The 26,528-nt window shown below is 35.8% G+C and overlaps 1 protein-coding gene and 1 pseudogene across 1 annotated transcript in view; both read right to left on the bottom strand.

Moving 5' to 3' along the window:
• Positions 1 to 572: 572 nt before the first annotated feature.
• On the bottom strand, positions 573 to 2,862 carry LOC132485392 (HIV Tat-specific factor 1-like; annotated as a pseudogene).
• Positions 2,863 to 3,850: 988 nt separating this feature from the next.
• SLC27A6 (solute carrier family 27 member 6) overlaps positions 3,851 to 26,528 on the bottom strand; it is a 58,389-nt gene continuing 35,711 nt past the window's right edge. The window contains exons 5-10 of the mRNA XM_060091904.1: positions 21,877 to 22,071; positions 13,192 to 13,282; positions 10,241 to 10,439; positions 8,859 to 8,956; positions 7,562 to 7,692; positions 3,851 to 4,205 (exon numbers count right to left, since the gene is read on the bottom strand). Coding sequence (XP_059947887.1) covers positions 4,029 to 4,205; positions 7,562 to 7,692; positions 8,859 to 8,956; positions 10,241 to 10,439; positions 13,192 to 13,282; positions 21,877 to 22,071 — 891 coding nt within the window. The 3' untranslated portion in view covers positions 3,851 to 4,028. The remainder of the gene's footprint in view (positions 4,206 to 7,561; positions 7,693 to 8,858; positions 8,957 to 10,240; positions 10,440 to 13,191; positions 13,283 to 21,876; positions 22,072 to 26,528) is intronic.

Genomic DNA, 26,528 nt, shown 5'->3' with positions numbered 1-26,528 from the left:
AAAGTGTGACCTTTTATTTCTATGCTACTTATGGTTAACCTTTACATTTAAAAAATGTTTAACTTTATAACACATGTTTTCCTAACAATGACAAAAAGGAACTATCTGCAACTTCTTTTCCCACCAAAATAAACTTTTTAGCATGTGGAGGCAACATGAGGCAAAGTCAACTTTACTTCTGGTTGTACAGAGAATTAGGTTTATGGGCAAAGGAGTTTGCTGCTGGGTCCTACTCTACTTCCTTTTTTTTTTATATTAACAACTTATTTTTTATTTTTGAATATCACAAACTTCAATCAGAATACTTTAAAAAATATTATTCTGTATGCGCTTAACAAATTTGACAAAGGGCAAGGATCCAATTGACTTGTATTATGCTATGAAGTTTGAACTGAATAGCCAATTCACATATATTTAAAATTGTTAAGTACAGGTAACCATGAATACTTCACTGCATTAATCTGATGGCATCCTACCTCTATGCACACGTTCATGTAACACTACTAGTAATTACCCGGGAGCAGAGGCAAAATGGAGATGGAGGAATTGCCCTACAAAGCAAGTTTAAGGGATTAAACAGCATCGTCATCATCGTCATCACTACTGAGGACAAAGCTGCTGCCTGTGGACTGGGGGGCCCTTCCTCCTTAACATTCCCTAAACCACCTGCAGTCCCTCTCTCATCAGAATCTTCAAACAACTTGTCACTGGAATTGTCATCAAACAACTTCTCGGTGGAATCGTCATCTTTGAACATCTTTTCATCTATGTCTTCATCTTCCTTTACATCTACATCTTCCTCATCTTCTTTTCCATCTGAATCTTCAAACACCTTTTCATCTGCATCGTCTTCTTCATCTTTTTCATTTGCATCTCCCAGCCCCTTTTCTTCTGCATCTTTTTCATCCTCCTTTTCATCCGACTCATTGTCAAATACTTTTTCATATGTTTCTTCCTTCTCATCTGACTCTTCATCAAATTCCTTCTCAGAGCCTTCTTCATCAAACACTTTCCTGGAGCTGTCATCTTTGAATTCTGATTTTTCAGAGTCATTTTCTTCTAACTCTTCTTCAGAAACATTTTCATTACATTCCTTTTCAGAGCCCTCTTCCTCAAAACCTTTCTCAAGGCCGTTTTCTTTTAACTCTTTTTTCAGAGTCATCTTCAAACTGCTTTTCTGAGCACTCTTCAGACCCTTGTTCTGAGCTGTTGTCTTCAGCTGCCTTTTGGGGGCTGGCCTCCTCCTCAGACTCCTGCTCAAGGCCATTCTCATCAGGATTCGTTTTGGGTCTCTTCTTTTTGGACCCTCATTCAGGGCCATTCTTTTTTGACTATTTTTTAGTACTACCCTCTTCATGCTATATCTCGGGGCTGCCTTCTCTGGACTCTCCATTGGAGAAGTCTTCTTCATGCTCTCTTTTGGGACAGCCTTCCTCAAAGTCTCTTTCGAGGCAGCTCTCTTCAGATTCTTTTTTGGGGACAATCTTCTTCAGCCTCTTTTTCAGGGCCACTTCTTTTAGCATCTTTTTCAGAAGCAACTTCTTCATCCTCTTCCCTATCTTCCGTTTTTTCAAACTTCTTTTCATCTATAAGTTCTTCAAATGCCATTTCAGTTGCGGCTTCTTGAACATGCATTTGAGATGTGCCAGGGTGCTCTGAAAAATGCCTAACTCTAGAAGGACCCACCCTTCTGGAGCACAGATGGAATCTGAAAGCTGAAGGCCTCTGTTGGCCTCGGGAGTGTTGGGGAAAGCCTCCCATCCTCTCAGCCTTTCCTCCCTTTCTCTTGTGGTCTCCTCCACCTGATAATCTGTAGTCCCATCCCACACCTGGGCAGTGATTTGATGGCCACCAAACCACATTCCATTGAGGGTTTGAATACAATAACCAGCTTCCTCCGGATCCCTAAAGGACACAGAGGCCAGACCATGAGGGTGCCTATCAAAGAGAAGGAGCTTCCTAATTTGTCCAAACTTTGAACACTCTACTTGAAGGTCTTCTCTGATCTCGTTTGGCACCAGTGGATCATCCTCAAAATCCATATGATGAAACATTTTTGATGATGACAACTTGATCATGGTGTATTCAGGATTGGCCAGCTCTTCTCTAAGGTCTCCAATCCAACTGCTTTTGTTGCATAGACAACTTTTTCTTGAAGTCTTTGCACTTCTTCTTCTGCTTTGAGGTGTCATATTCCCCTTTCAGTTGAAACTTTGCCACATCCATGTGTAATTTGTAGTCTCTAATTTCATCTTCATCCAAAAGTTTTAATGCGAGATCCACAGATTCTCTCTTCATATAACAGCAAAGTCCATCTCCTTTAAGATTTCCTTGATTATCTTTGTAAAGCTTGACCTTAAATTCTTCTGTTTGAAGATCTCTCATAATAATGCAAAACTTGGACATGAGCTGTATAAATTCATCCACTGTAATGTCTGGAGGCAAATCAGACACATATACATTTGTGTTTCTGTCTTCTTCAACATGAAACCATCCTGATTCAGCCTTTCTCTTTTCTCCCCTCTTTTTGAGATAACTGGGTTCGGGAGTTTTTCTTTGTGGAGGTTCTTCTGTAGTCCTAGCACTGACATCTTGGACACTCGCAGTAGAACTAGATGCACCATCATTAGAAAATCCATAATTGGCCTGATATGTAGCAATAAAATCTTCAGTGATCTTGGGGAACCAAGCCTTCTTGTCCAGGTCCCATTCATATAGGGTGTCAGTCAGCTGCTGCCCGAAAGAATCAGTTTCTCCACTGGGATCTTTCTGAGTATCACAGTCCTTGGTGTCTCCATACAATTCTTGCATTCGCAACTGCTCATCAAACTCGTCATTCGCATCCAAGTTGTTGCCACTCATGTTGCCAACTCAGCCCAGGGGCAGGGTCCAGGTGAGCGAAGAGGCCAAGCTGATGCTGGTTCACCCTGCCAGGTCTTGCTGCTGCTGCTCAATCCAGAACACGGCAGGAGCGCAAACACGAGCTGCTGCCACCGATTGGGTCTGAGACGACTGCGGCTCCCGCGGCAACGTCCAGAAACCACTTGAAAATGGAGGCCTACTTAGGCTGATGCAGTCGCCATTGTCCCCTACCCTGCTTCTTAGTCCAGCTCCACCACCCCCTCCCATGGAAGTTAGCTCACTTTGGTAAGAGAGTCTCTTATATGTTTTTGGCTTGAGGCAAACACTGGAGGCTCGTGCTTCCACATGGAGATAAGTACCATTGTGCTTATTACACTATCCTTATGATACATTTCCCAGTTAACTACTCAAAAACCTGTTCACACTCAAAGCCTTTATGCCTCTGATCTTAGTGTTCACACATGGGTCCTAGTCTAGTCTATTCTTTCCCTGTATTATTAGTGGTTCCTACAGCTCTGTAGCATCAATTTAGCATCAATTTGATCCCATTTATATATCTTCCCAAGATTCCTAAATGCTTTGGGCTTACCAGTTTTCATGCTTTGTTGTTTCATATTTTTACATTTCTTCTAGCATCTTAATGTGAGTTTAGGATAAGGGAGACAGGAGCGCATACCTTCCTTTGAATGAATATTTACCATTTTTAATTTACAAATTTTTTAATTTACAATTCAAAACATCAAAACAAAACTTCAAAACTCATATTAATAAAGATGGTTTTATTGAGTTATAGGACAGGGCACATAAAAATCAAATATTTGATTAAAATTTAACCCTTTACTCAAAACTAGAAATTTTAAATATTAATAAGTAAATTTTTTAGCAGATGTCTAAATTGTTAACCACTTATTAATTATTTAAAAACTTTAAGGCAGATATTTACTTATGCACTGAATCCCAAATAGGTAAAAAGAATAATCACCCAAAGTTTGTTATCAATTAAAACAAATTAAAGTTAGTACTTAATTAAAGAAAAATTGTTGCAAGTTAAGGAAATATAGCACATGCTTAATGTCAGTTCCCTCTCCCCATTTCATATTAAAGAATCACATACTCTCCTTTCACTTCTCCTAAGCAGCATAGGAAAATCCCATATATAAAAAAGCTTAAAGTTTAATCTTCCCTAATATTATCTGATCATAAATTTCTTTGGTCAATGGAATGTATGATTTTTTCAACTTATCCATGAAGTAAAGTGGATCAGAAATTTTCAATGGACTAAATCCTTCTTCCACCAACCGAAACTTCTGTAGTTTGAATGTTCCTGTTGTTTCCATCTTTTCCTATAAAACAGTGACCAGGATTAGTGGAGTCAGTCAACATTATGTATAATATACAAATAAAATATTCAACAATATAGACTGTAATATTTAATTATAACATTTTTATATCCAGTGACCATCTCTATTTTCACTACTAATAATTTAACATTAGAAATTTTAAAATGCTCTTTAGAACATTTAAATCTTTACCTTGATTTTCCTGTGAGCTTCATTCAACATATAAATATTATCAATATAGTTAATAACTGATTACAAATATGTCTAAAACATAGAGGTTTATTTCTTCAATCCAATGTCAAGGCAATATTATGTACAAAGAATGCTACTAGACGGCAAGAAGATAAAAGCGATAAAAGACAGCAATCTATTCCATAAGGCAGAATACTGCAAGAACCAGAGGGGGTAAGGAATGATCTAAAACTTGGTTTCCCAAACTATGCACTGAGGTGCTTCATAGTACCTCAGTGAATTGCCAGAGTCCCCATAGGATATTTAAAAATTTCAAGGTAAACCCAGTGACATCTGTTGTCACACTACCAACTACTTGGTCAAGGTAGTTCAGTTTCAATATTAGTTTATGATACATTCTTTTCAATGACATCATATCTTTGAGAAACAGGGTTTTTGGTGGTTGCTATGACAAAAAGCAAGTATAACCAAAAATGAAGGTGGAATATGGAATTAGTCTGGCCCTGTTCAGCACAATCTAATTCCAACATTTGAGGAGCTGTGCAATGCCCAACTTACATCTCCTTATACATGTGGTTATTTAAATATGAAATAAAAGCATTTTTCTTTCCATTTATATGCATTATTTTTTCAAACAGCAACTAATTTATTAGACCTAAATAGTTATTTTGCGTTGTCCTAAGTACTGAATAAATGACTGTTTAGGTATTTGTTTTGGCCCAAGAGTGCCATGAAATAATTACTAAGACACTAAAGATGTTATGAATCGAGAAAGTTTAAGAATCTTTGCTTTAAGGAATTTAAAGGAGACAAGGATATTATCTCTGTGGTAGTTTCAGGCATAGGGAAGCAACCTTGTTTTAAGTCAGATGACAGGCAGGGTCCATACAACGTTCTATGAGTAGTTTGAGCATTTTTATGCATCCTTCTGAACGAATGAAACTAAGTCAACTTTTCTTTGAACCTTCTTCCTTGATCTCATCCTCTACCCAACACTGTCATCACAGAATGAGATGTAACTGTGGAAAAACACATATTCTTTTCTCTTTTTAAAAAAATTAGTTCACATTATATAATTTGACAGTCTGCCTTCTTTAAAAAATAATTATTCCCGGTATGTTTCTCCAGGTTAGGTAATTTTCATCAAAATGGCAATTTTTAATGGTCTCATAAGATCTCATCTAATTATAATATGTTAATTAACCTTACTCTTATTCTTGAACCTATATAGAGAATATTTAAAACTTTTACTACATAAATAATAACATTTTATATATAACATTTGTGCATCTTTAATTATGTCCTAAGGGTAAATTTCTGGAAATGAAATTACTAAATCAAAATATATGCAAATTCTAAGAGCGTGATCACATATTTACCAAATTATTTTTGAGAGAGATGATAACAATTTGTGTTCCCAGAAGCAAAATGAAAGGACCAGTTTAATTTCATCTCAGCCATACTGAGTAATATCACATTTAAACATTTTTTGTAAATTTATTGTCAAAAAGAATCCTTTTTAAATTTGTGCTAAACAGATTTTTAATAAGATAGTTGTCTTATTCATTTTGTCAGAAGTAACTTATATGTTTGCATTTTTTATATCAGACCATTATAATTTATTTATTAAATAATTTTAGTGCCAACTAAGTGTCATTCATTGTGCTAACTATAGCAAATACTGTAATAAACGTAACACTCATGGGCCAAGTTTTTTTAGGTGTTTAATGATCCTAAAATATTTTCTAAATTTGTACAAGACTGATTTAATCTTACAGAGGGGTCCTATGACAAAATGTTTCTTCTACTTAATGACAGTGAATTTTAAGTTGCCCTTGGAGGAAAATGTTTAAAATATTATTTGATCCATCAACTTTCTACTCTACTAAGAATTAAAATCCATTCTTTCTGGGGCAAGATGGGAGGGGCAGGAGGGAGCTGGGTGTGGTTATAAAAGGGTAACGTGAGGGAGCCTTGTGGTGGTGGAATTGTCCATATCTTGACTATGGTCATTGATACATGAAGCTACACAGGTAATAAAAATGTATAGAGCTTAATACACACATACACACAAATGAGTACAAGTAAAACAGAGGAAATTTTAATAAAATGAGTGGATTGTATCAATGTCAATATCCTGGTTGTAATCATTTACACAGGATCTCTCTGTATTGTTTCTTACAAATGCATGTGAATCTACAATTATTTCAAAAATTTCAATTAAAACCGGGTTACTTCTTTTTCATATTTAGCTACCTTTATTATTTCAGAGGACTGCTATGAAAATAATCTGACACAATATATGTAAAAGTTCTTAAAATATTATGTAAATGGAATATGTATTCATGACAGTTTAGATGATGTGTCTCATTGGCCAAGCAGTGACTTGGCCACAAGGATTACCCAGCAAATGCTTTAAAAAAGAATATTAAGTCAGCTATTGCTCTATCAGGGATGTAACAGTGATATGACAAACATATCCAGAAAAGTTCTATGTGATTGGATGTTAAGAGATGATGAGGACTAGCTTTGGGAACTTATATTTGAGGCACAATATTAAATGAATAAATGGCTGGATAAATGAGCAGGCAAAGTTACCCAGGAGCTGAGAAAATTTGTTTTCTTTTTATTGGACTTTACTCCAGCAGCCTAACAAGAGAAAGCCCACCTCTCAAAACCAATGAGTTCAGAATTCCCACAAAATATAAGGTCCCCGAAAGAGACTGGACAGAATGAAGATAAAAAATTAAAGGCAAAATTGCTTAAAGCCAATTGCCTTGAGGGTCTACACACATCCTGCAGACACTTTGATGTCAGCTTGGTAGAACCTAATTTTAGGTACACAGCACCAAATGTCTTCACAAAGCATTAAGGCATGTGTAAGATTTGGGTTTGGCTTGCCACCATCACTGGGACCCTCATTTATCTGATTGAAGAGGAGGAGAGCAACAAATAGGACAATGACAAAGACTTCCTAGCATTTTAATGTCCTCCCTTCTATAATTAGGCTTCAAATATGGCATAAATTAGCATCCTAATGTTTTTCATTGTTCTTGAAATTTTCTAATAAAAATAAAATGCACCTATTATCTAAGCGGTAAATATTATTTTATAACTAAACCATCTCCAGATTTCTGGTCTTAAATTTTATGGGTAGGTAAGATTACCTGAATTCTTAAAAATTGTGGGCAGGCATAAGCTGGTAAAAATGTTACAACTTGTTCATAAACTTTTTCCAAGTCTAAAGACGTATTTGGTTTTAAAGTTATAGAAGCCATTCCTGCTTTTCCTTCACAATCTGAAAAAAAAAGTTTGTAATAGCATCAGTTTTACAAGTGGTAGGTGAACTTTTAAAAAAATCCAGTTAATTACACACTAATTGTTACAAATATAGACATTACATCTATTGCAGCAATAACAATGCAACAGTATCATAATAAGTGGGTCTTTCCCTGAGCATATGATTTACTCCCTAGAAATGATTTAGGAGAAAGGAAGTGCAGAGTCTATGTTTAATTGTTTACACTACAAAAGCGAACTAGATGGAATAGAAAACACCATAAGTGACCCATAATATGCATCCTGCCACTATTATTATAAAATATTAAGAGGAAATATTTTTTAAAGGCAACTATATTTGAGAGAAATGTCCATGTTAAGCATCAATGCAAAAAATAAAGGGTATTATTCAATATCTTCAAGTTAAGAAACTAGAGGCAGGTATTTCCACAACTAATTCCACAGATCGCTTACTGCTTATCATGCCACCTTTTTTCCAGGGCTATGGAATCTCTTGTAGCATTTTCCCAGCACCCAGTGCCTGTCTATTAGAGTTAACGTCCTCTTTCTTTGCCCCCCATCCAAACATTCCCACACTCAGTGTCCCCTGCACCTACAAACATTAATTGGAAAATACTGTCATTTGCTTAAAAAAAAAAAAAGGCAGTAAAGGGGAATAGCTGTCCTGTGATTTCAAGTTGGTCACTTTTCTTTGCCATTGTCTCACCAATGTGAGACAATCCTCATAGGCATACTTATAATGATAAATGAGGCCAACCACATTTTAAAATAATTTCTGAAAAAGATTCAACTTAACTACAAGTCAGTGTTATTAAACATTTAAATTAGAACAAGTTCCTATTTAGTGGTATGTATAAACTCTAGTCATCAAGAGAAAAATAATAGACCATTGAAAAGCTCTAAATATTCTAGCAGTGAGTCACTGATCAGAGTTTTCAAGATCTGCTTAGAAATACACACATACATTAAAATGAAGTTGGTACCTTTCCCCTGGTGTGACCACGAAGTTTGCGAGCTTGGTCTAGGGCATTACTTGCCAAGCCAAAACTAAGATATTTATTTTAATATGTGAAAAATGAAATGCTGAATTAATAAAATTGTTGCAAAGTGAAAGGAAAGTGGCACATTCTGAGAACCATTTCCAAACCTGAAATATATTCATACCTGGTACAGCCACACCATAGACATTTGTGTCCTGTATGAAATCCAACATTCCAATAATATCAGCAACCTCTGTGGTTGCAATATTTTCCCCTTTCCATCTAAACAAAAAACAAGTTCCAGTTAGTTACCTATACTTGAAGAATGAGGTGCCCAGCTTTAAGTTTTAGTGCCTTGCATTTGGCTCTATGCAAGCACCTAATAATAAAAAATAATGGCAGTTTTCAAAATGAAAAACATTTCAAAGAAGAACATTTTTGAGAAGTCAACAAAGTTAGTATCTGTTTTTTATTTAAAATTACATCAGTATCTGTTTTTTGTTTGTTTGTTTGTTTTTGAAGTACGCGGGCCTCTCACTGTCGTGGCCTCTCCCGTTGCGGAGCACAGGCTCCGGACGCGCAGGCTCAGTGGCCATGGCTCACGGGCCTAGCCGCTCCGTGGCATGTGGGATCTTCCTGGACCGGGGCACGAACCCGTGTCCCCTGCATCGGCAGGCGGACTCTCAACCACTGCGCCACCAGGGGAGCCCAGTATCTGTTTTTTTATTTAAAATTACATTATCTGTGTCTCATTGGTATCAACTGCTACTGTAAAAGGGTTTTTTTAATATGTCATAAAAAATAAAATAACAACAAATCCCTCTTTGTTTTGTAATATAATAACAGTGAAGTACAAAGCATTCTCTATCTCTAATGAGAGAAAAAACTGAAAGGAAAGCTATAGTTGTCTTTTGGTGTACTGACCCCCTTGAATTTCTAGGAATTAACCCCTTTGGATCTTTTAATGCATATGAATGTTTTAATTAAAATGATTTTACATAAGGTGACCTCCTAACATGTCACAAAGAAGGTGAGGAAATAGGAGGTATAATTCATTTATTCATTCAAACGTTTTTGGACTGTCTACTGTCTGTCCTCTACTGTTCTATAGTCATTGATTAGTAAAGAAAAATAAATTCATAAGCCTAAAATAACCCTAAGGAATTAAAAAAGCAAATATAAGAAAGGGAAATTTTGCTGTTTCACTATTTTTGCCATTAGGTCAAGAATTAGACCATATTTGACTAAATTGGTTTTCTGTTTTAACCCTACCAATTAGACTTCACATCAGCCTGACTGTATCATATGCTAAAAAAAAAAGGAGCTCACTGATTTGGACACAAATGATTCATTAAGATAATTACAAAAATGACATCAAAATGTAACTTATGTTTCAATCTAGAAACAGATGCGCAGTGAATTTTTAAACTGGGAGACATTATTGAGATAAAAGCTCTCTGTTCCCTGAAGGTAGACAGCAGGTGGTGTATAATGTTTCCACAGAGCCTCACTCAGAGCAGGGTTCACAATCACGGAGCAAGCTTTGCAACCGACGCTACTTCATACCTGAAAGTGTCTCCAATACGGTCCCAAAAAAAAAGGAAATTCTCCTGGTCTTGGACCATTAAATCTCCGGTGTTAAAGTAAACATCTCCCTTCTTAAAAACGTCACAAAGCAATTTCTTTTCTGTGTGCTTCCTATTTCCAGCATAGCCAAAGAAGGGATTCTTTGCATTCACTGGAGAAATGAGAAGTCCAGGTTCCCCTGGGAGAGACGTATTTTCAGTGGTTTGATTAAAACTATTATTACACACACCATGCATGTACCTATGTTACATATGACCAACACATCCAGTGTAGCTTATCTTACTTTCCTCTGAACTTATTTTTATTATATTTGACATCAATTACTCTGGGTGCCTAAATCTAACACCATTTCACAGACTGCCAAAGCACAAATCACTTTGGAAAAACTAACAAAAAGGAAATTGAATGTAAAGAAAGGAATATTAAATTTATTTTACATCCTGGGTGGATACAGCAATGGCTACTTTTTTTGATTATGTAGATTCTAACACTGATAATAATGACAATTATATAAATAACAACTACAATAATAATTTTAAATAAGATTATGATGGTAGCAATATTTATTTATTGGGCACTTACTATGGAGCAAGCCCCATGAGAAATGCAACTGTCACCTTATTAATTTTTCAAAGAAATCCTTTGAAATTGATCATTATAATCCCTATTTCACAGGGAAGGCACTAGGGTCCAGAAGAAGGAAGTATGTTAGCAAAGCCCAACAGATAAAAAGGAATGGACCTAGAACTCAAATTCAAGTCCCTATGATTTTTCTGTACAATATTATCTCTGATTTAATAAATATGTTATTAGAAGCTTAAGAATATGTTTTATTCCTCTGGAATGTTACTCTGGAAATCCTCAATGGACAGGAGATAAGCCACGAAATTTATTAGTTTTACTTACATTTAGACACATTATTTAAAATAATTTTTAATCAGACTTATTAAAGTTAATCAAGATACTGCCCAGCAATCAACAAGGTAACTACTTCTAAGAGTAGAAGACAAAGGGGAGCAGCAATCACTTCCCCAGAAGATTTCAAGGCCATTGTTGGCTTGTTTTGGCCACTGTGAAGACAACTAACATCTATGTGATGGGTTAGATGAGGCTGTATTCCAGCAAACTCTAAAGCGATTTATGTCATTTTAACACTCTCTTTTCAATTCTTATTGCTCCCACTCCTCTGGACATTATGGGTTCCAAGGGCACACATGCCACTGGCCAAGACTAGCCTGCCCTGACTCAGCAGGGACCCCTCACTGTCACTGTCATCACCGACACCATCATTATCATCGTTAGCATAATCACTGCCATTGTTACACTTATTGAGCACTTTCTGGGTACCGGTCACTATTCTGAGCACTTTACATATGTATCCCATCTCATCCTCATCACAAACCTGTAAGACAGGGCCTCATATTGTATTCATTTTACAAGTGAAATTGAGGAAGAAAAAGTAATTTGCCCAATATTACACAGCTGCCAAATGTTGAAGTTGGAATGTTTTTAACCAGGTCCATCTGAATCCAAAGGCTCTCCTCCCTCACGTATCCCATCCATCTACATCCCCTATATACATTTCAGAATTCTCTAAGTCTCTTATATTTCCCTTAAAATTTATGCTTTATTTTTCTTCTTCAGGACACAGGTGATAGTTTCTTCACTGACAAATTAATTATTGCGAATGCTTAAAAAGGTCAGAGTGTATACTTATCTTTCCCTCCCAGGCATACTTTATGAAAGACACAATGCTTTAATGTAAAATAAAATTGAGCAATCCATAATGAGAATTACAAAATTGTAAAGCAGATATTTGGGGACAATCTGTTTTTGAAAAACCCTGAGGTTGCATAAGTAGTTCTGGGATTCAAGTTCCAATATCGGATATTATTGTAATTGTAATAAATAAAACACACTAGAAAAGAGTGCTTAAATAAAGTTCTTTGCAATCTCCTTAGAAGTGACTTTTTTCTTAGATGCTGTCTATAGAGTTGAATTAGAGAAAGATATTTGATAAACGCTCTTGAAATTCAGAGGATTGGGAAATTTGTTTTTAAAAAGACGAGGCTTATATTTTTGTCCAATCTTTCAGCTACCAGGAAAACAACCAAAACCCTAAAACTAAAACAAAGAAACCCGGGTCTGTGACCTTTAGCTCCATATTTGAAGTCATCTCTGAAATGTAGTTTAAACATATTCTGAGGCAATAAAAAGTAACTTTGGCCTGATTCTTTCAGACTGGATCTCAAACCAATTCTAAGGGCACATCTCTACATTTAATTTTCTAGATTGATTATATGCAGCCGCATGTTAACTGGGGCACTTGCTTTCATTAAAATTTCTAACCCAAAACTATGAGAAAGACTAGCCTGGTGGAGGAGGAGTGGGAGGAAGAAGAGAAAGGGGGGGAGGTAACTGGCCACATGACAAGCCCTCCAGAGGGCTCTGCATACATCATCTCATTAAACTATCAACAATCACCTCCCGAAAGAAATACTGCCACCTCCACTCTGCATATGAAGAAAATGAGACTCAGACAGGTTGAGTGACCTACCCAAAGCTGGACAGTTTCTAAGTGTGAGAGCCCAGATTTAAATCCAAGTCTGTCTCACTTTCCACTATACATAGAATCAGAAATTGCCATTAATTTTTATATTATATCTTGGTGGTACAGGACATCAGACATATGCCACTGTAAGAGTGGTGGATTAAGAAAACTATAAGCCCACAGTAATCACTTTTAAATTTTCGTAATTACCATCTGAGTGACCCACGTGGGGCCTCTAACTTCTAATAATTAAATCATTCTACCTGTATTAAAATTCCATTAAATTAGAAATAACCATTCTTTCTCTTCTAAATTCAGTAATTAAAGAGAAATTCAGGAACTTTGCCTGAGGAGACATCTTCAAATACAAGAATCTTACCTTTTTTCACATGACTACACCAGCCGTGTTCATTTCTAATGGGTTCATCTTTCTGAAAATCATACTTTATCAAGTCAAAAGTGAAAAAAAGCTGCAAAAACAAAATGAAACAAAAACAAGATTTAGTTATTTACTTGTGCAATGACATCTCCTGGTAGTAGATTTAAATCTCAGTCAACTGAAATACAGAATTAGAATGTGGATTTATTAAAACAAGTAAGCTTTCCTGGTAAAAAGTTAAATAAATATTTAAAAATCAAAACTGAAGGTGTTAGTAACCAGTGCTCATGTACTGGCATTTACTTTCACTTCTTTTATGCTGCACCCTACCTTAGAAAAGCCTTACTAATTTTAATCTTTTTTTAAAGTTTTTTTTTTTTGATGTGGACCATTTTTAAAGTCTTTATTGAACCTGTTACAGTATTGCTTCTGTTTTATGTTTTGGTTTTTTGGCCCCGAGGCATGTGGGATCTTAGCTCCCCGACCAGGGATCGAGATCTTAACCACTGGACAGCCAAGGAACTCCCCTAATTTGAGTACCAGGAAGCAATCCTTGCATGAAATCACATACTCTGCTAACTATAGTTAAGAGGACACTTTCTTGCCTTCTCTTTTTTTGCAATTTTTCAAACATCCCTTGAAATGGAAAGTTTTAATAGAACTAAAATGTCAACTATGTGAATGCAAGGATTGTGTTGTGTATTTTAACTTACGATTCCTTGAAAAGAGATTAGATGCCTCAAAAGTACTTGTTTTTGTCACTTACTTAGACCTTTTCCCCAGGCCTTTCAACTTAATGTCCTTAAACTAACCCTCAGTACTTCTGTACACAGTTGTGGTGTAAGATGGAAATTTGTTGGAACATCCTCATCACATCAGGAAACAAGCTCCTTGGACATCTCTCCTTGACCCCCAATATTTCCAGCTCCTCTGCTCTTGTAACATTCATATTACCATGTCATGCAGATTCACAGATCCTCAAAATCTGACCCTGGGAGAGAACTGCACATTGGTTCAATCCAACTCCCTCATTTCATGCATAAGAAAATTGAGGTTTTCCCAATCAATCAAACAAGCAATCTTATTAAGCTGAACCAGCACATAGTAAACTAAAATGGAGGTGATAAAATGAAGTGAGAAAAGATAATAATTAGGAAGGACAAACAAAAGGAAGGAGGAGCGTGAGGAGAAGGAGAGAAATGAACAAATAAAGAACAAATGGGAAAATATGAATAAAATTAATGAGATAAATGTAATAGTATTTTTTTTTTTTTTTTTTTTTTTTTTGCAGTACGCGGGCCTTCCACCATTACGGCCTCTCCCACTGCGGACCACAGGCTCCGGACGCGCAGGGCCAGCGGCCATGGCTCATGGGCCCAGCCGCTCCGCGGCATGTGGGATCCTCCCAGACCTGGACACGAACCCACGTCCCCTGCATCGGCAGGCGGACTCTCAACCACTGCGCCACCAGGGAAGCCCTGTAATAGTATTATTTATTATCAAAGACTAAACACAAACATCTCAGGAAAGTCAGCATGTAACTACAACCACGATTCATTGCTTGAATTAAAATACAAATGAGAGCAACTAATATATATATATTTTATAAATTTATTTATTTATTTATTTATTATTTTTGGCTGTGTTGGGTCTTCGTTGCTGCGTGTACGCTTTCTCTACTTGGGGTAATGGGGGCTACTCTTCATTGCAGTGCACAGGCTTCTCATTGAGATGGCTTCTATTGTTGAGATGGCTCTAGGCGCACAGGCTCAGTAGTTGTGGCACGTGGGCTTAGTTGCTCCGCGGCACGTGGGATCTTCCTGGATCAGGGATTGAACCCGTATCCCCTGCATTCACGGGCAGATTCTTTTTTTTTTTTTTTTTTTTTTTTTTTTTTTTTTTTTTTTTTTTTTTTTTTTTTGCGGTATGCGGGCCTCTCACTGTTGTGGCCTCCCCCGTCGCGGAGCACAGGCTCCGGACGCGCAGGCTCCGGACGCGCAGGCTCAGCGGCCATGGCTCACGGGCCCAGCCGCTCCGCGGCATATGGGATCCTCCCAGACCGGGGCACGAACCCGTATCCCCTGCATCGGCAGGCGGACTCTCAACCACTTGCGCCACCAGGGAGGCCCCACGGGCAGATTCTTAACCACTGAGCAACTAATATTGATTGAGTACTTACTGTGTCTCAGTCACTGTGCTAAGAGCTTTTAATTTAATCATCAAAAACCCTATAAGGTAGAAATTAATATTACCCTATTTTAAGATGAGGGCCAATGAAAGAGACAGCAAAGCAAAAAAATTGTTACTCTTAACATAAAGATTCCTATTAAAATGCAAGTTTGCATCTTGTTGGTCTTTGTAATTGGGCTAATAGGATATTAGCAACTTGCCTAATGACTGGTCAAAAGAAAGATTCCAGAGGTTCCAGAACTGCATTTATCATTTTGGCCAAACTAGAACAGAGTCCTTTTTATTACTCTCTCCTGTTTTAACATGCTTTATATTTTGAAAAATTTGCCCAGCAACTGGTAATATCATCTTCAACATTATTTCTTTTAGATTAATTTGGCAACCACACACATGGGTAAGATTCATTCCACACCAAATCACTGTTCAGTGCACCTGTTATCAGATACAGGGGACTTTATGGTCAGAAATTGAGTAATTTTATAATACAAATGAAATTTAAATATATCACAGCACCTTCTAGAAGTAGCCTGAATCAGAGCATTAAGTCTCAGCTAGAAGGATTTCTATTTTTTTTCCTGCCTTCAAGAGGACCCATGAGGTTACAAAAATGGTTATGTTATAATAACACAAATAAAGAAATAGATGCCACACTTCAGTATCTCTTAAATGTATAGTATACATACATGTACAGGTATAGGTATAGGAAGAGGTATACATGGCCAGAACACAGCTGCAGGGGGTCTCATTTGTAACAGTCTAGACAAATGGGTCCCCAGAACTGTACAGCATACATCTATGTGACTGTGCACACTGGCCCTTGGAGTTCCCACACATACCTGTATGCTTTTGCATATTCAGATTTGTAAATTTAGAAGTTAGAAAGGGAACACAAAAATTATTTCCTCTTTAAATAAATGAGTAGACTTTGAATCCAGAAGAAAGTGACTTGTCAAAGTCAAAAAGTCAGGTAGTGGCAGAGCTGGAACTAGAGCCCTAGTTACAGTGATTCCAATTCAGGATTTTTTGCCTCAGCGTTATACTACATTGCTTTGACCTATACAGTACAGGCTCATTTATCCCACACCATAGGTAAAGGGTGGTTTCTCTGTTTCCTTAAACAGAAGACCCTTAAAAGATACAAACACACACACACACACTCATAAACTTATCATCTATCATAAATATACATTTATATACCTATAGTAACATGTAATATTATATAGAGTTGGGACATTATGAATACTCATTTCCAGGATGCACTGTTATGCAACAGCATAGTTTTCTGAATGGTTCGCAGACTTGTATTTAAAAAACAATCATTTGAAAAAAATCAAGTAAAACAGAAAAATAAGAAGAAAAAGTTAAATTTCCCCAAATTTTAACCAAAAGTAAACCATTCTTAACATGGTGTAATATATTCTCAATACAAAGTGATCCGTGGCCATTCTACCTAAAATTTCAAAAACGCCTCCCAATACACATGCACACACACACACAATCTCCTTTCCCTGTTTAATTTTCCTCTTTTGCACTTATGAGTATGTGCTATAGACTGTATTTTATTTATTAATCTTGTCTGTTTTCTGTCTTCCTCAATAGAACATGACCTGCACATGGGCAGGAATTTATGTGCATTTTGTTCACTGTGCTCACTTGTGTCAGACATACTGGAAACTTATTATAAATATATATAAAGAAAGGCATTTGATGAACATCATTACAAATGCATTTAAATCAATAGAGGGAAAGGTATGAAACTGATTAGTAAAATAATTTATGAAAAATGAAATCACACCATTCTAGTAAATGCAATCAATTTAAATTTTCTTGAATTTAACAAAAGAAAATGGAACCAAAGTTAAACTAAAATGTGTCTTTAGCATAAGAGATACCAGTCCCTATGGGATAAAAGAATTTAACTTTAACCACAAATTTAATTAGAGGCCTGGCCTTTGCTCTCAGCTTCTGGGAGATAATCTCAAAGCCCTCACAATGTCATGAGGGACAGGACTTTTTATTTGCCTAAGGACCTTGGGCAACCAGATAGTAACTCTATGATTGAGAGTGGGTCTCTGAGCCATGCCAATAATGTTATGTAGGGTTGGGCTTTGGGTCACCCAGCTTGAACTCCTGAGGGACTGGAGGTGGAGGTTGACCACAGAGGCAGCCAACTAGATTTAAAAGATTGAGCACCTGCAAAAGACTCTGGACATCAAGGCTGGATGAGCTTCCTGAGTTGGCAATACTCCATGTATTGTCACACATCAATTCCAGGAGAGTAATACCCTCCTGACTTCACAAGAGAGGATAACTGGAAGCTTTGCATTTGTTACCCTCCTGGATTCTACTCTACTGTTCCTTCCCTTGACTGATGTTAATCTATATCCTTTAGGTGTAATAAACTGTAACTATTATATGGTTTTTGGTGAGTTTTGTGTTCCTTCCAGTGAATTATCAAACTTAAAGGTGGTCTTAGGGACTCCCAAACTGCAACTGATGTCAGATGTGAAGGTGGTCCCACGTGAACTGCTTTCTAACTTCACAGTTGGCTAAATTTCTTAGTCTCTAAAAGACGCCTACTTTAAGACAATAAAAGAAGTTTATACAAATTTGAGCAAAAGGAGCCTTTTTATTAAGTCTCATACTTTACTTTGTATCTATGGATTTACCACCATAAAAGATGAGATAATCAATACTTATACCTTCTTCTCTCCTCCCACACAATTACCATTTTTGTTAGTTATAAGTATTCTTATATTGTCAGGATTTATACTTCCATTTGATCTATAAACATAATTCAGAGCTTTTCAATCCTCTATATTTAAGTGGATTCAATCAAACCTTTCAAGTGAAGGTGGTTCCTTCCATTTCTAAACTGCTTTATCCTCAGGTTCACTAGAATTTTTCATTCAGTGAATATAAAGTAGTGTATTTCTGTAAGTACATGGGAATTATATTCTCTGATTTCTTAAAAGTTTGAGAACACTACTTTGTTGCCTTTGGACTTGTAGGACAAGTTTGCTAGAACTAAAATTCTTAGGTGAAAACATTACTTTCTTTTTTGGGGGGCACTGAGTGTAATGTTTTTGTTTCAAAAGATGCCTGAGACATTTCCCATCTTCACCGTATACTTTGTACATCTTTTGCTTTTTCTGCCTTAGCATCTTCTTATGGTTCTTCAATTTACATTCAGTAATTTCACCAGAATATATATATTTTCTGATGGTCATTCTGTACCATATTTTTCCCCCTGGAACATAATGTGCTCTTTTGCTAAAGATTCAAATCTTTATTTTCAGGAATTTTTCATCTATTAGGTTTCAGATAGTTTTTTTCACTTTGATTTGTTTTCTTCTACCAGAACATGAACGAAGCACATGTCAGATCATTGTCTATGTTTTCAAAATTTACCTTTTTAATTTATTTTATATTATTATTTGCTTATTCTTTACGTCTGCGTGACTCCTTAATCGCATCCATCTTGCTAACAATCTTTTCAGTCTTGTTTATTTTTAAGTCCTTCAGTGTGGTGTTCAGCTCTGTAATATTTTCATTTTTCCCTTTTATTCTTTTTCCTTTGGGTTGAGCATGCCTACTTTCCAACTCCATTTGTTGATCTATGATTTCCTTGCATTTTCCTTTGAGCTCTTATGTTTTTTTGTTTTGTTTTGTTTTGTTTTTTTGCGGTATGTGGGCCTCGCGCCGTTGTGGCCTCTCCCGTTGCGGAGCACAGGCTCCGGACGCTCAGGCTCAACGGCCATGGCTCACGGGCCCAGCTGCTCCGCGGCATGTGGGATCCTCCCGGACCGGGGCACGAACCCGTGTCCCCTGCATCGGCAGGCGGACTCTCAACCACTGCGCCACCAGGGAAGCCCGAGCTCTTATGTTTAAAGAGAATATTATTATAATTTTTTGAACCTATGGGAAATTGTTTTCCTAAACATTTTCTGGCCATTTGGGGGGACTTATTATTTTGATATTCATACATATATTTTTAGTTGTTTTTTATTTAGATTCATTTTCTCCCTTTCTTTCAAGTTTTAGTTCCTCTAAGGATTTCATGTTTGTTCCTTCCCAATTATTACTACTGGGCATAGAAAAGGAGAAGGCGGTCCCCAATTTTTACTTGGATTTATCTCTCAAATGCACTGTCACTAAAGTTTTTATATTATTTGCTTTGGGGGCGTATATGGGACACACCTCCCTTCAGTTTCATGCATTTAAATAGTAAGCACAGGAATAATAGCACAGAAGAAGGACATTTGGGTCAGAGGAACTCTGTTGCTGCTTCATCTTTTTCTTTCAGTTTTAACATCCTATCTCCATTTAGAGGCTGATTCATCTCTGAGACGGTAAGTGTAAGCCTCCAATAAGTTTAAATTTTTTAGAGACACACTTAAATCTCCTCACATAGTTATGAAACAGTTATTGGTTCAATTTTTTTCTGATTATCTGCTACGTAATGAAACAACATGCAAATGAAATGATAAAAGACTACAATTCACATGACATTGGGTACTTTTTTTTTTTCGTTTTCAAACTGAAGAAAAAAAAAAACAGCAAAAAAAAATCAGAAGTTGCCCAAATAAATTGGAGACAATAATAACTTCCTGCATTGTGGACATTATAACAGTCTGACAGGGACTTTAAGATATTAGAAAATTATAATGAGGTCAAGCCAGTAATACAAAATACAAATCTTCATTGTGTTCCTATTACATGATTACCTAGGAATGACTCAGCTTCACCAAAAGGCTTTAATTATGAATACCAAATTTTTAATGGAACCAGCGCAATCCATTGAGAAAATTAACTGTAAAGAATGTAATAGGGCCTCCCTGGTGGCGCAGTGGTTGAGAGTCCGCCTGCCGATGCAGGGGATACGGGTTCGTGCCCCGATCTGGGAGGATCCCATATGCCGCGGAGCGGCTGGGCCCGTGAGCCATGGCCGCTGGGCCTGCGCATCCAGAGCCTGTGCTCCGCAACGGGAGAGGCCACAACAGTGAGAGGCCCGCATACCGCAAAAAGAAAAAAAAAAAAAAAAAGAATGTAATAATACTCGGTAATATCAGCACTTACTTTCCCCCAATTATTTTTGTTCGCAATGCACATGTATTTCTGAAATGTCAACAAGACCCTCACAGTCCCACAAAACGCATTATAAAAATAGTATGTACCTTCTTTAAGTTTCAAACATTAGGTCAATTTATACCAGCTTTGAATCTATTTCTTTACTCTTTAAAAATTATACTTTTATCTCGTTTGATAATCCTCACTAAATGTTTCTTTTTACTTTTTAAAATTATGCTTTTTATTGCTTCCTTTTATACTCTTTGAGTTTATTTTAGTTGTTTTTTAAAATTAACTTACAGAAATGGATATTTATCTCACTAATTTTCAGCTATTCTTATCTGAGTTTTGAAATGTAACATTTTCATTATGATTCAGCTTAAATTATTTTCTATTTCTATTTCTCTATTATGATTTTTTTCTTTGACTCATAGAAATTTAGAGATGTTTCACTTCCAAATATATAGGAGATGATCTAGCTGTTATTCTAAACATTTCTATCTTAATTAAACTGTGGTCAGAGAACATAATCCATATATACTCAAGCCTATGAAATTTGCTGGAATTCCCTATGTGGTCCTGTAATCTTTGTGAATGTGTGATAAACACTTAAAAATAATGGATATTCTGCAGTTTTTAAATGCAGTGCCCTATATATGTTCATTAGTTCAAATAGTTTAGTTATTGTATTATTCTAATACACTATGTCATTGAAAAAACTTTTTGCATGTTCTATCAAATAATAAAGAGCTAAAATAAAATATTCTACTATGATTCTGGATTTGTTTGTTTCCCCTTGAGGTTATATAAATTTTGATACTTTTAAAAATTTTTCATTTTTATTATTTAAAAATAATATTGTTGAATATAAATTCTATTTTGATAATTATTTCTTCCAAACAAGTTGAAGATATCTGTCCATTATATTTTGTCTTCCATGGTTGCTGTTGAGAAATTAGCTGTCTTTTACTCCTAAGAAGGTAATTTTTTGGCTACTTTAAAAATTTTAGTGATATCTTGACATAGTTTTTAAGGAAACCATATATTAGAAGCCTACATATAATTTTTGAGTGATATAAAAATGAATGGAAAGTAGAAATAGTGGGTTGAAAACACAGAAAATGGAGTCAAATTAATATATGTCGGGACCTATGCTTGTTTATACATTATATCATTAAATTTGAAAACCGAACAAAAGAACTAACTATCATTATCCCCATATTACAGGGGGAAAAGATGGGAGATAATTGAGGTTTTCACAGTCTATGGCACCACAGTTCATCTAGTGGCCACTATGTTATTTATAGAAGTTCTCAAATTTTAAAAAAAGGTGATAATATTTAGCATAATTTACAAGCACAAAGTCTAGAGGAGAGGTTAGCAGATCTCAATATATTTCCTTTGTAAAGAAAATATTGTACTTACTTTGTGAAGGAAATTTGCTCTCCCAACTGATCCAATTTTCCCAGTGTGATTCATGAAACAAATGTTTCCTTCAGTAGCTCCATAAAGCTCACACATCTTAATATTTCCAAATCTGTCTAAAAATTCTCTCCATACGTCACTCCGTATGCCATTTCCAACTGCCAAACGTACCCGATGATCCTTTTCTCCTTCTCTCTGTTAGAAAAGATTTTACTTATAATTTATTATTTCCAGTTCCCAATTTTTTCTTTCGTTGCTATTACTTAAATAGCAACCATCCAGAAGTAAGTTGCGTGTGTGCAATAATGCAAAGGAGTAAAAAAAATATCATGTAAGTCCATGGCAGAACTAAGTCCAATAGCTAATGAAACTAACACTGGCCCAGAGTAATATAGCTTTATTTCCCTATATCTGGCAAAATCGCTTCCTAATTTGAGATGCTGAAGTCTTATTTTTCCTGAAATATGCTTTCTTCCTTACCAGAATGGAGGTTCCTCAAAAAATTAAAAGTAGAACTACCATATGATCCAACAATTCCACTCCTGGGTATTTATCTGAAGAAAACAAAAACTCTAATTCAAAAAGATACTGCACCCCATGTTCATTGCAGCATTATTTACAATAGCCAAGACATGGAAGCAACCTAAATGCCCATCAATATATGAATGAAGAAAATGTGGTATATATACACAATGGAATATTATTCAGTCATAAAGAAGAATGAAATCTTACCATTTGTGACAACATGGATGGACCTTGAGGGCATTATGCTAAGTGAAATAAGTCAGACAAAGAAAGACAAATTCTGTATGATCTCACATATATGTGGCATCTAAAAAAAACAAACAACAGCAAAAGCAAAAACCCAAAACCCTGAGCAGAGAACAGATTGGTGGTTGCCAGGGGCAGGGTGAGGAGCAGGCAAAAATGGGTAAAGGGGGTCAAAAGGTACAAATTTCTAGTTATAAAATAAATAAGTCCTGGGGATGTACTGTACAGCGTGGTGACTATAATTAACAATACTGAATTGCATATCTGAAAGTTGCTAAGAGAGTAGAGTTGACCCTTGAACAACCAGGGATTAGGGACAAGGACCCTCCATGCAGTAGAAAATCCAAATGTAATTTCTAGTCAGTTCTCAGTATCACCAGTTTCACATCCACAGATTCAACCAACTGCAGATCATGTAGTACTGTGATATTTACTACTGAAAAAATCTGCATATAAGTGGACATGTACAGCTCAAACCCATGCTATTCAAGGGTCAACTGTAAATCTTAAAGTTCTCATCACAAGAAAACGAAAATTTGCAACTATGTATGGTGTTGAATGTTAATTAGACTTATATTGGTGATCAATTTGCAATATATACAGTATATTGAATCATTACATTGTACACCTGAAACTATATGTTTTATGTCAGTTATACCTCAATTAAAAAATTAGAGTAAGAATATAGTATCAGCTTAGTAATGGTAAATCCATGATTCCTTCTGAAGTACCTCCAACCTTACAAAAGTAACACAAAATAACAAGAAATAACAATAAATAGACAACAATAATAGAGAAATCAATGTCCCTGACACAATTAAAAATTATCCAATGAACACATTCTTTACCTTAGTTCCTTCTCCGTCTTAAAGGAGATTTTAATCTATTAACTCTCAAGAACAAAGACAATGTGAAAGGTAATTTCAAAAACTGAAAGGTGAATAGATAAAAGGCATGTGACTAAGCAGAGTAGTTAATTCTGAAATCTAAGCCCACAGTTGAGAACGCAAGACATGCTCCTAAGAGTGTCAAGGAAACAACAAAAAAATGAGGAAGGCAGAAGACTTGGCTGGAAATTTGTTTAAGAAGCATCTGCACCCTTAGACACCCTGATTCGGATAATACATCTGGGAGTCTGACCTCTGCACACTGGTCAAACACTGGAGACACTCTCTGGAGAAGCCCAACCAGATACCATTTCAGGTGCAGGAATCTACTGAAAACAGTAAGTTCAATGCAAGCTTGAATACTAAATGGTGAGAACTCAGAGCCAAACTAATCTACAGAGGTAGAAATCAGAATATTGTTCACATTTGGTAGGACAATGACTGATATTTTGATGACAACCAGGGGGAATATCTTCAAGAAGAAAATAAATAAAATTGATTAAAAATACTTGAAGTGTTGTTAAATCACATTCAGAAATTCGGGCTATGATGGAGAGATGAATTAGTAACAGGCATTTAGAAAGCAAAATTTAAAAAGTCAATTATTTTCAGTAATAAAAAGTTAAAAATTGTTATTTTATTTTAAATACATTATGTGTCAGCTATGAATAAAAAACATGTAATTTTTATAATGAAAAAACTTATTATCAAAGTATTTTAAAATGATCATAATTAGATTGGTGCCATAAAGGGATAAGAAACATATGTGTGTGAATATGTGAGTAGGAAGCCAGGTAGATGATAGTTAAGACTGAAAAATCAAGAAATAGTAACATACATGTTTTATTAAGAAATATGGAAGTAAATAAAACCCAAAATATCTTAAAATAATTAAATATGTTTACCTCTAGAGGTCAAGTATTGATAGGAGGGGGTATTGTTTTCTTGAGAGTACTATTTGATTTTTCAGAATTGTAAAAGAAGTAATTTAATAAAATAAAAATTAAATTAAAAAAATAAGATAAGAGCCGAGGTTGTGGATACATCAGAATCTGACTTGCTGATTTCCTTAGGCCCTTAAACCCTTAAGGGTTTAAGGTAAATATTCCACTGATAGAAACAAACAAACAAACAAACAAAACAAACAAACAAAAACCTCAATCAAAGTAGCTACTTCCAAGACAGAGGATTCTTTTCTACCACTAAATACTACCAGAAGCAATTCTGTCCTGGTTCCACCTCCCATGGGCATGTCCAGTATTGCCGAGCTGGCATGGAACTAGCTCTTGGATTTTTCACTGCCATTTTCATATATAAAACAGTAGTGTTGCAAATCTTAGGATTTATTCTCTTTAACAGAGAACAATCTTTTATTTTTATTTATTTATTTTTAATTAATTAATTTATTAATAAAATTTTTTTTTTGGCTGCGTTGGGTCTTCAATGCTGCGCGCGGGCTTTCTCTAGTTGTGGCAAGCGGGGGCTACTCTTTGTTGCGGCTTCTCATTTCTCATTGCAGTGGCTTCTCTTGTTGCTGAGCACAGGCTCTAGGTGCGTGGGCTTCAGTAGTTGTGGCGCATGGGCTCAGTAGTTGTGGCTTGCGGGCTCTAGAGCACAGGCTAAGTAGTTGTGGCGCACGGGCTTAGTTGCTCCACAGCGTGTGGGATCTTCCTGGACCAGGGATCAAACCCATGTCCCCTGCATTGGCAGGCAGATTCTTAACCACTGCACCACAAGGGAAGCCCAGAAAACAATCATGATTCTTGGATGCTTTTCAGGTTAGAGATGAGTTTTAGCAAGTATTATTTATAAAATGAATTGGCACACTCTAGAAAACCAGTAAGAAGATGGTTTACAAACCAAATTCCAGACTTTAACCTGTGTGGGCTATATAGCTATACAAGCTTACTAAATAATAATATTCATCCAAAGTCATTCAACTGATATAGAAAATAAAATCAACAAAACTAGGATAAGCCTTTTGTCTAGAAATTTCAAAGTCATGTATTTAACTCTCAAGATATGTATTTATTTAAAGTATTTAAATATTTATTCTATTTTCCTTTCATTTAAAAGAAAGCCCAGAAGATCATGCTTTGAGGAGTATGAAGAAAGATCAACAGATTCATTATTTAGAGTTGTGGGAAAAAAGAGAATGCATATTTCTTCTGTTGTTGATATGCATGCACTCCTAAAACAGTAAAATACAAATGACAATTGATATAAGGGATATAAATTAGTTATTTTCAGTTTATTGAGATACAATCCAGTTTCAGTGACATTATTCAGATTTTTGTTTACCTGATTAAAATCATGAGCATGGAAATATATATATACATATATATATGAAAATAATATGATTGCTTTATCTATAATAATGATATAAAAATTATATGAAGCTCTGTAGCAAGATCAAAATATATATAGTTATTTTTGGCACACACACAATCACATGTATATACATAATGGAAACAGAGAGAGAGATAAACAGAAGTTTTAAAAAAACTAGATTGCCCAGGAATGGAAACTTTACCTAAAAGGTATATAATACACAATAAGGTGTTATCATAAATATTATCAAGATGTTATCAAGGGTTAGCGGGGCTAAATCCAGCCTACTTCCTGTTTTTGTAAATAAAGTTTTATTAGGACACAGTCACACCCATTTATATGGATTGTCTACCCTGCTTTTTCAATACAGAGGTAGAATTAAGTAGTTGTGAGAGACAGCATGATCCACAAAGCCTAAAATGTTTACTAATCTGGTGCTTTACAGAAAAAGCTTGCTGACCTCTGCCCTAAATTATAAAAAAAAAAAAGTAAAAAAATATCAACTTAATATTTACACACATTAAGCACCACCAGGTAAACTGGACAACACACTGGTGCTACAAATTGGTGAAGCTTCCTCATCCAGATTCCCATTTAAGTTCATTCTATGTCTTCTTAAGAAACACTTTATCTCATTGGAAATAACTGGGAGTTGGTTTTATT

The sequence above is a fragment of the Mesoplodon densirostris genome, chromosome 3 (assembly GCF_025265405.1).
Source record: "Mesoplodon densirostris isolate mMesDen1 chromosome 3, mMesDen1 primary haplotype, whole genome shotgun sequence".
Taxonomy (NCBI): Eukaryota; Metazoa; Chordata; class Mammalia; order Artiodactyla; family Ziphiidae; genus Mesoplodon; species Mesoplodon densirostris.
Note: the sequence above shows the minus strand (reverse complement) of the source record. Positions and strands in the feature narration are given on the sequence as shown.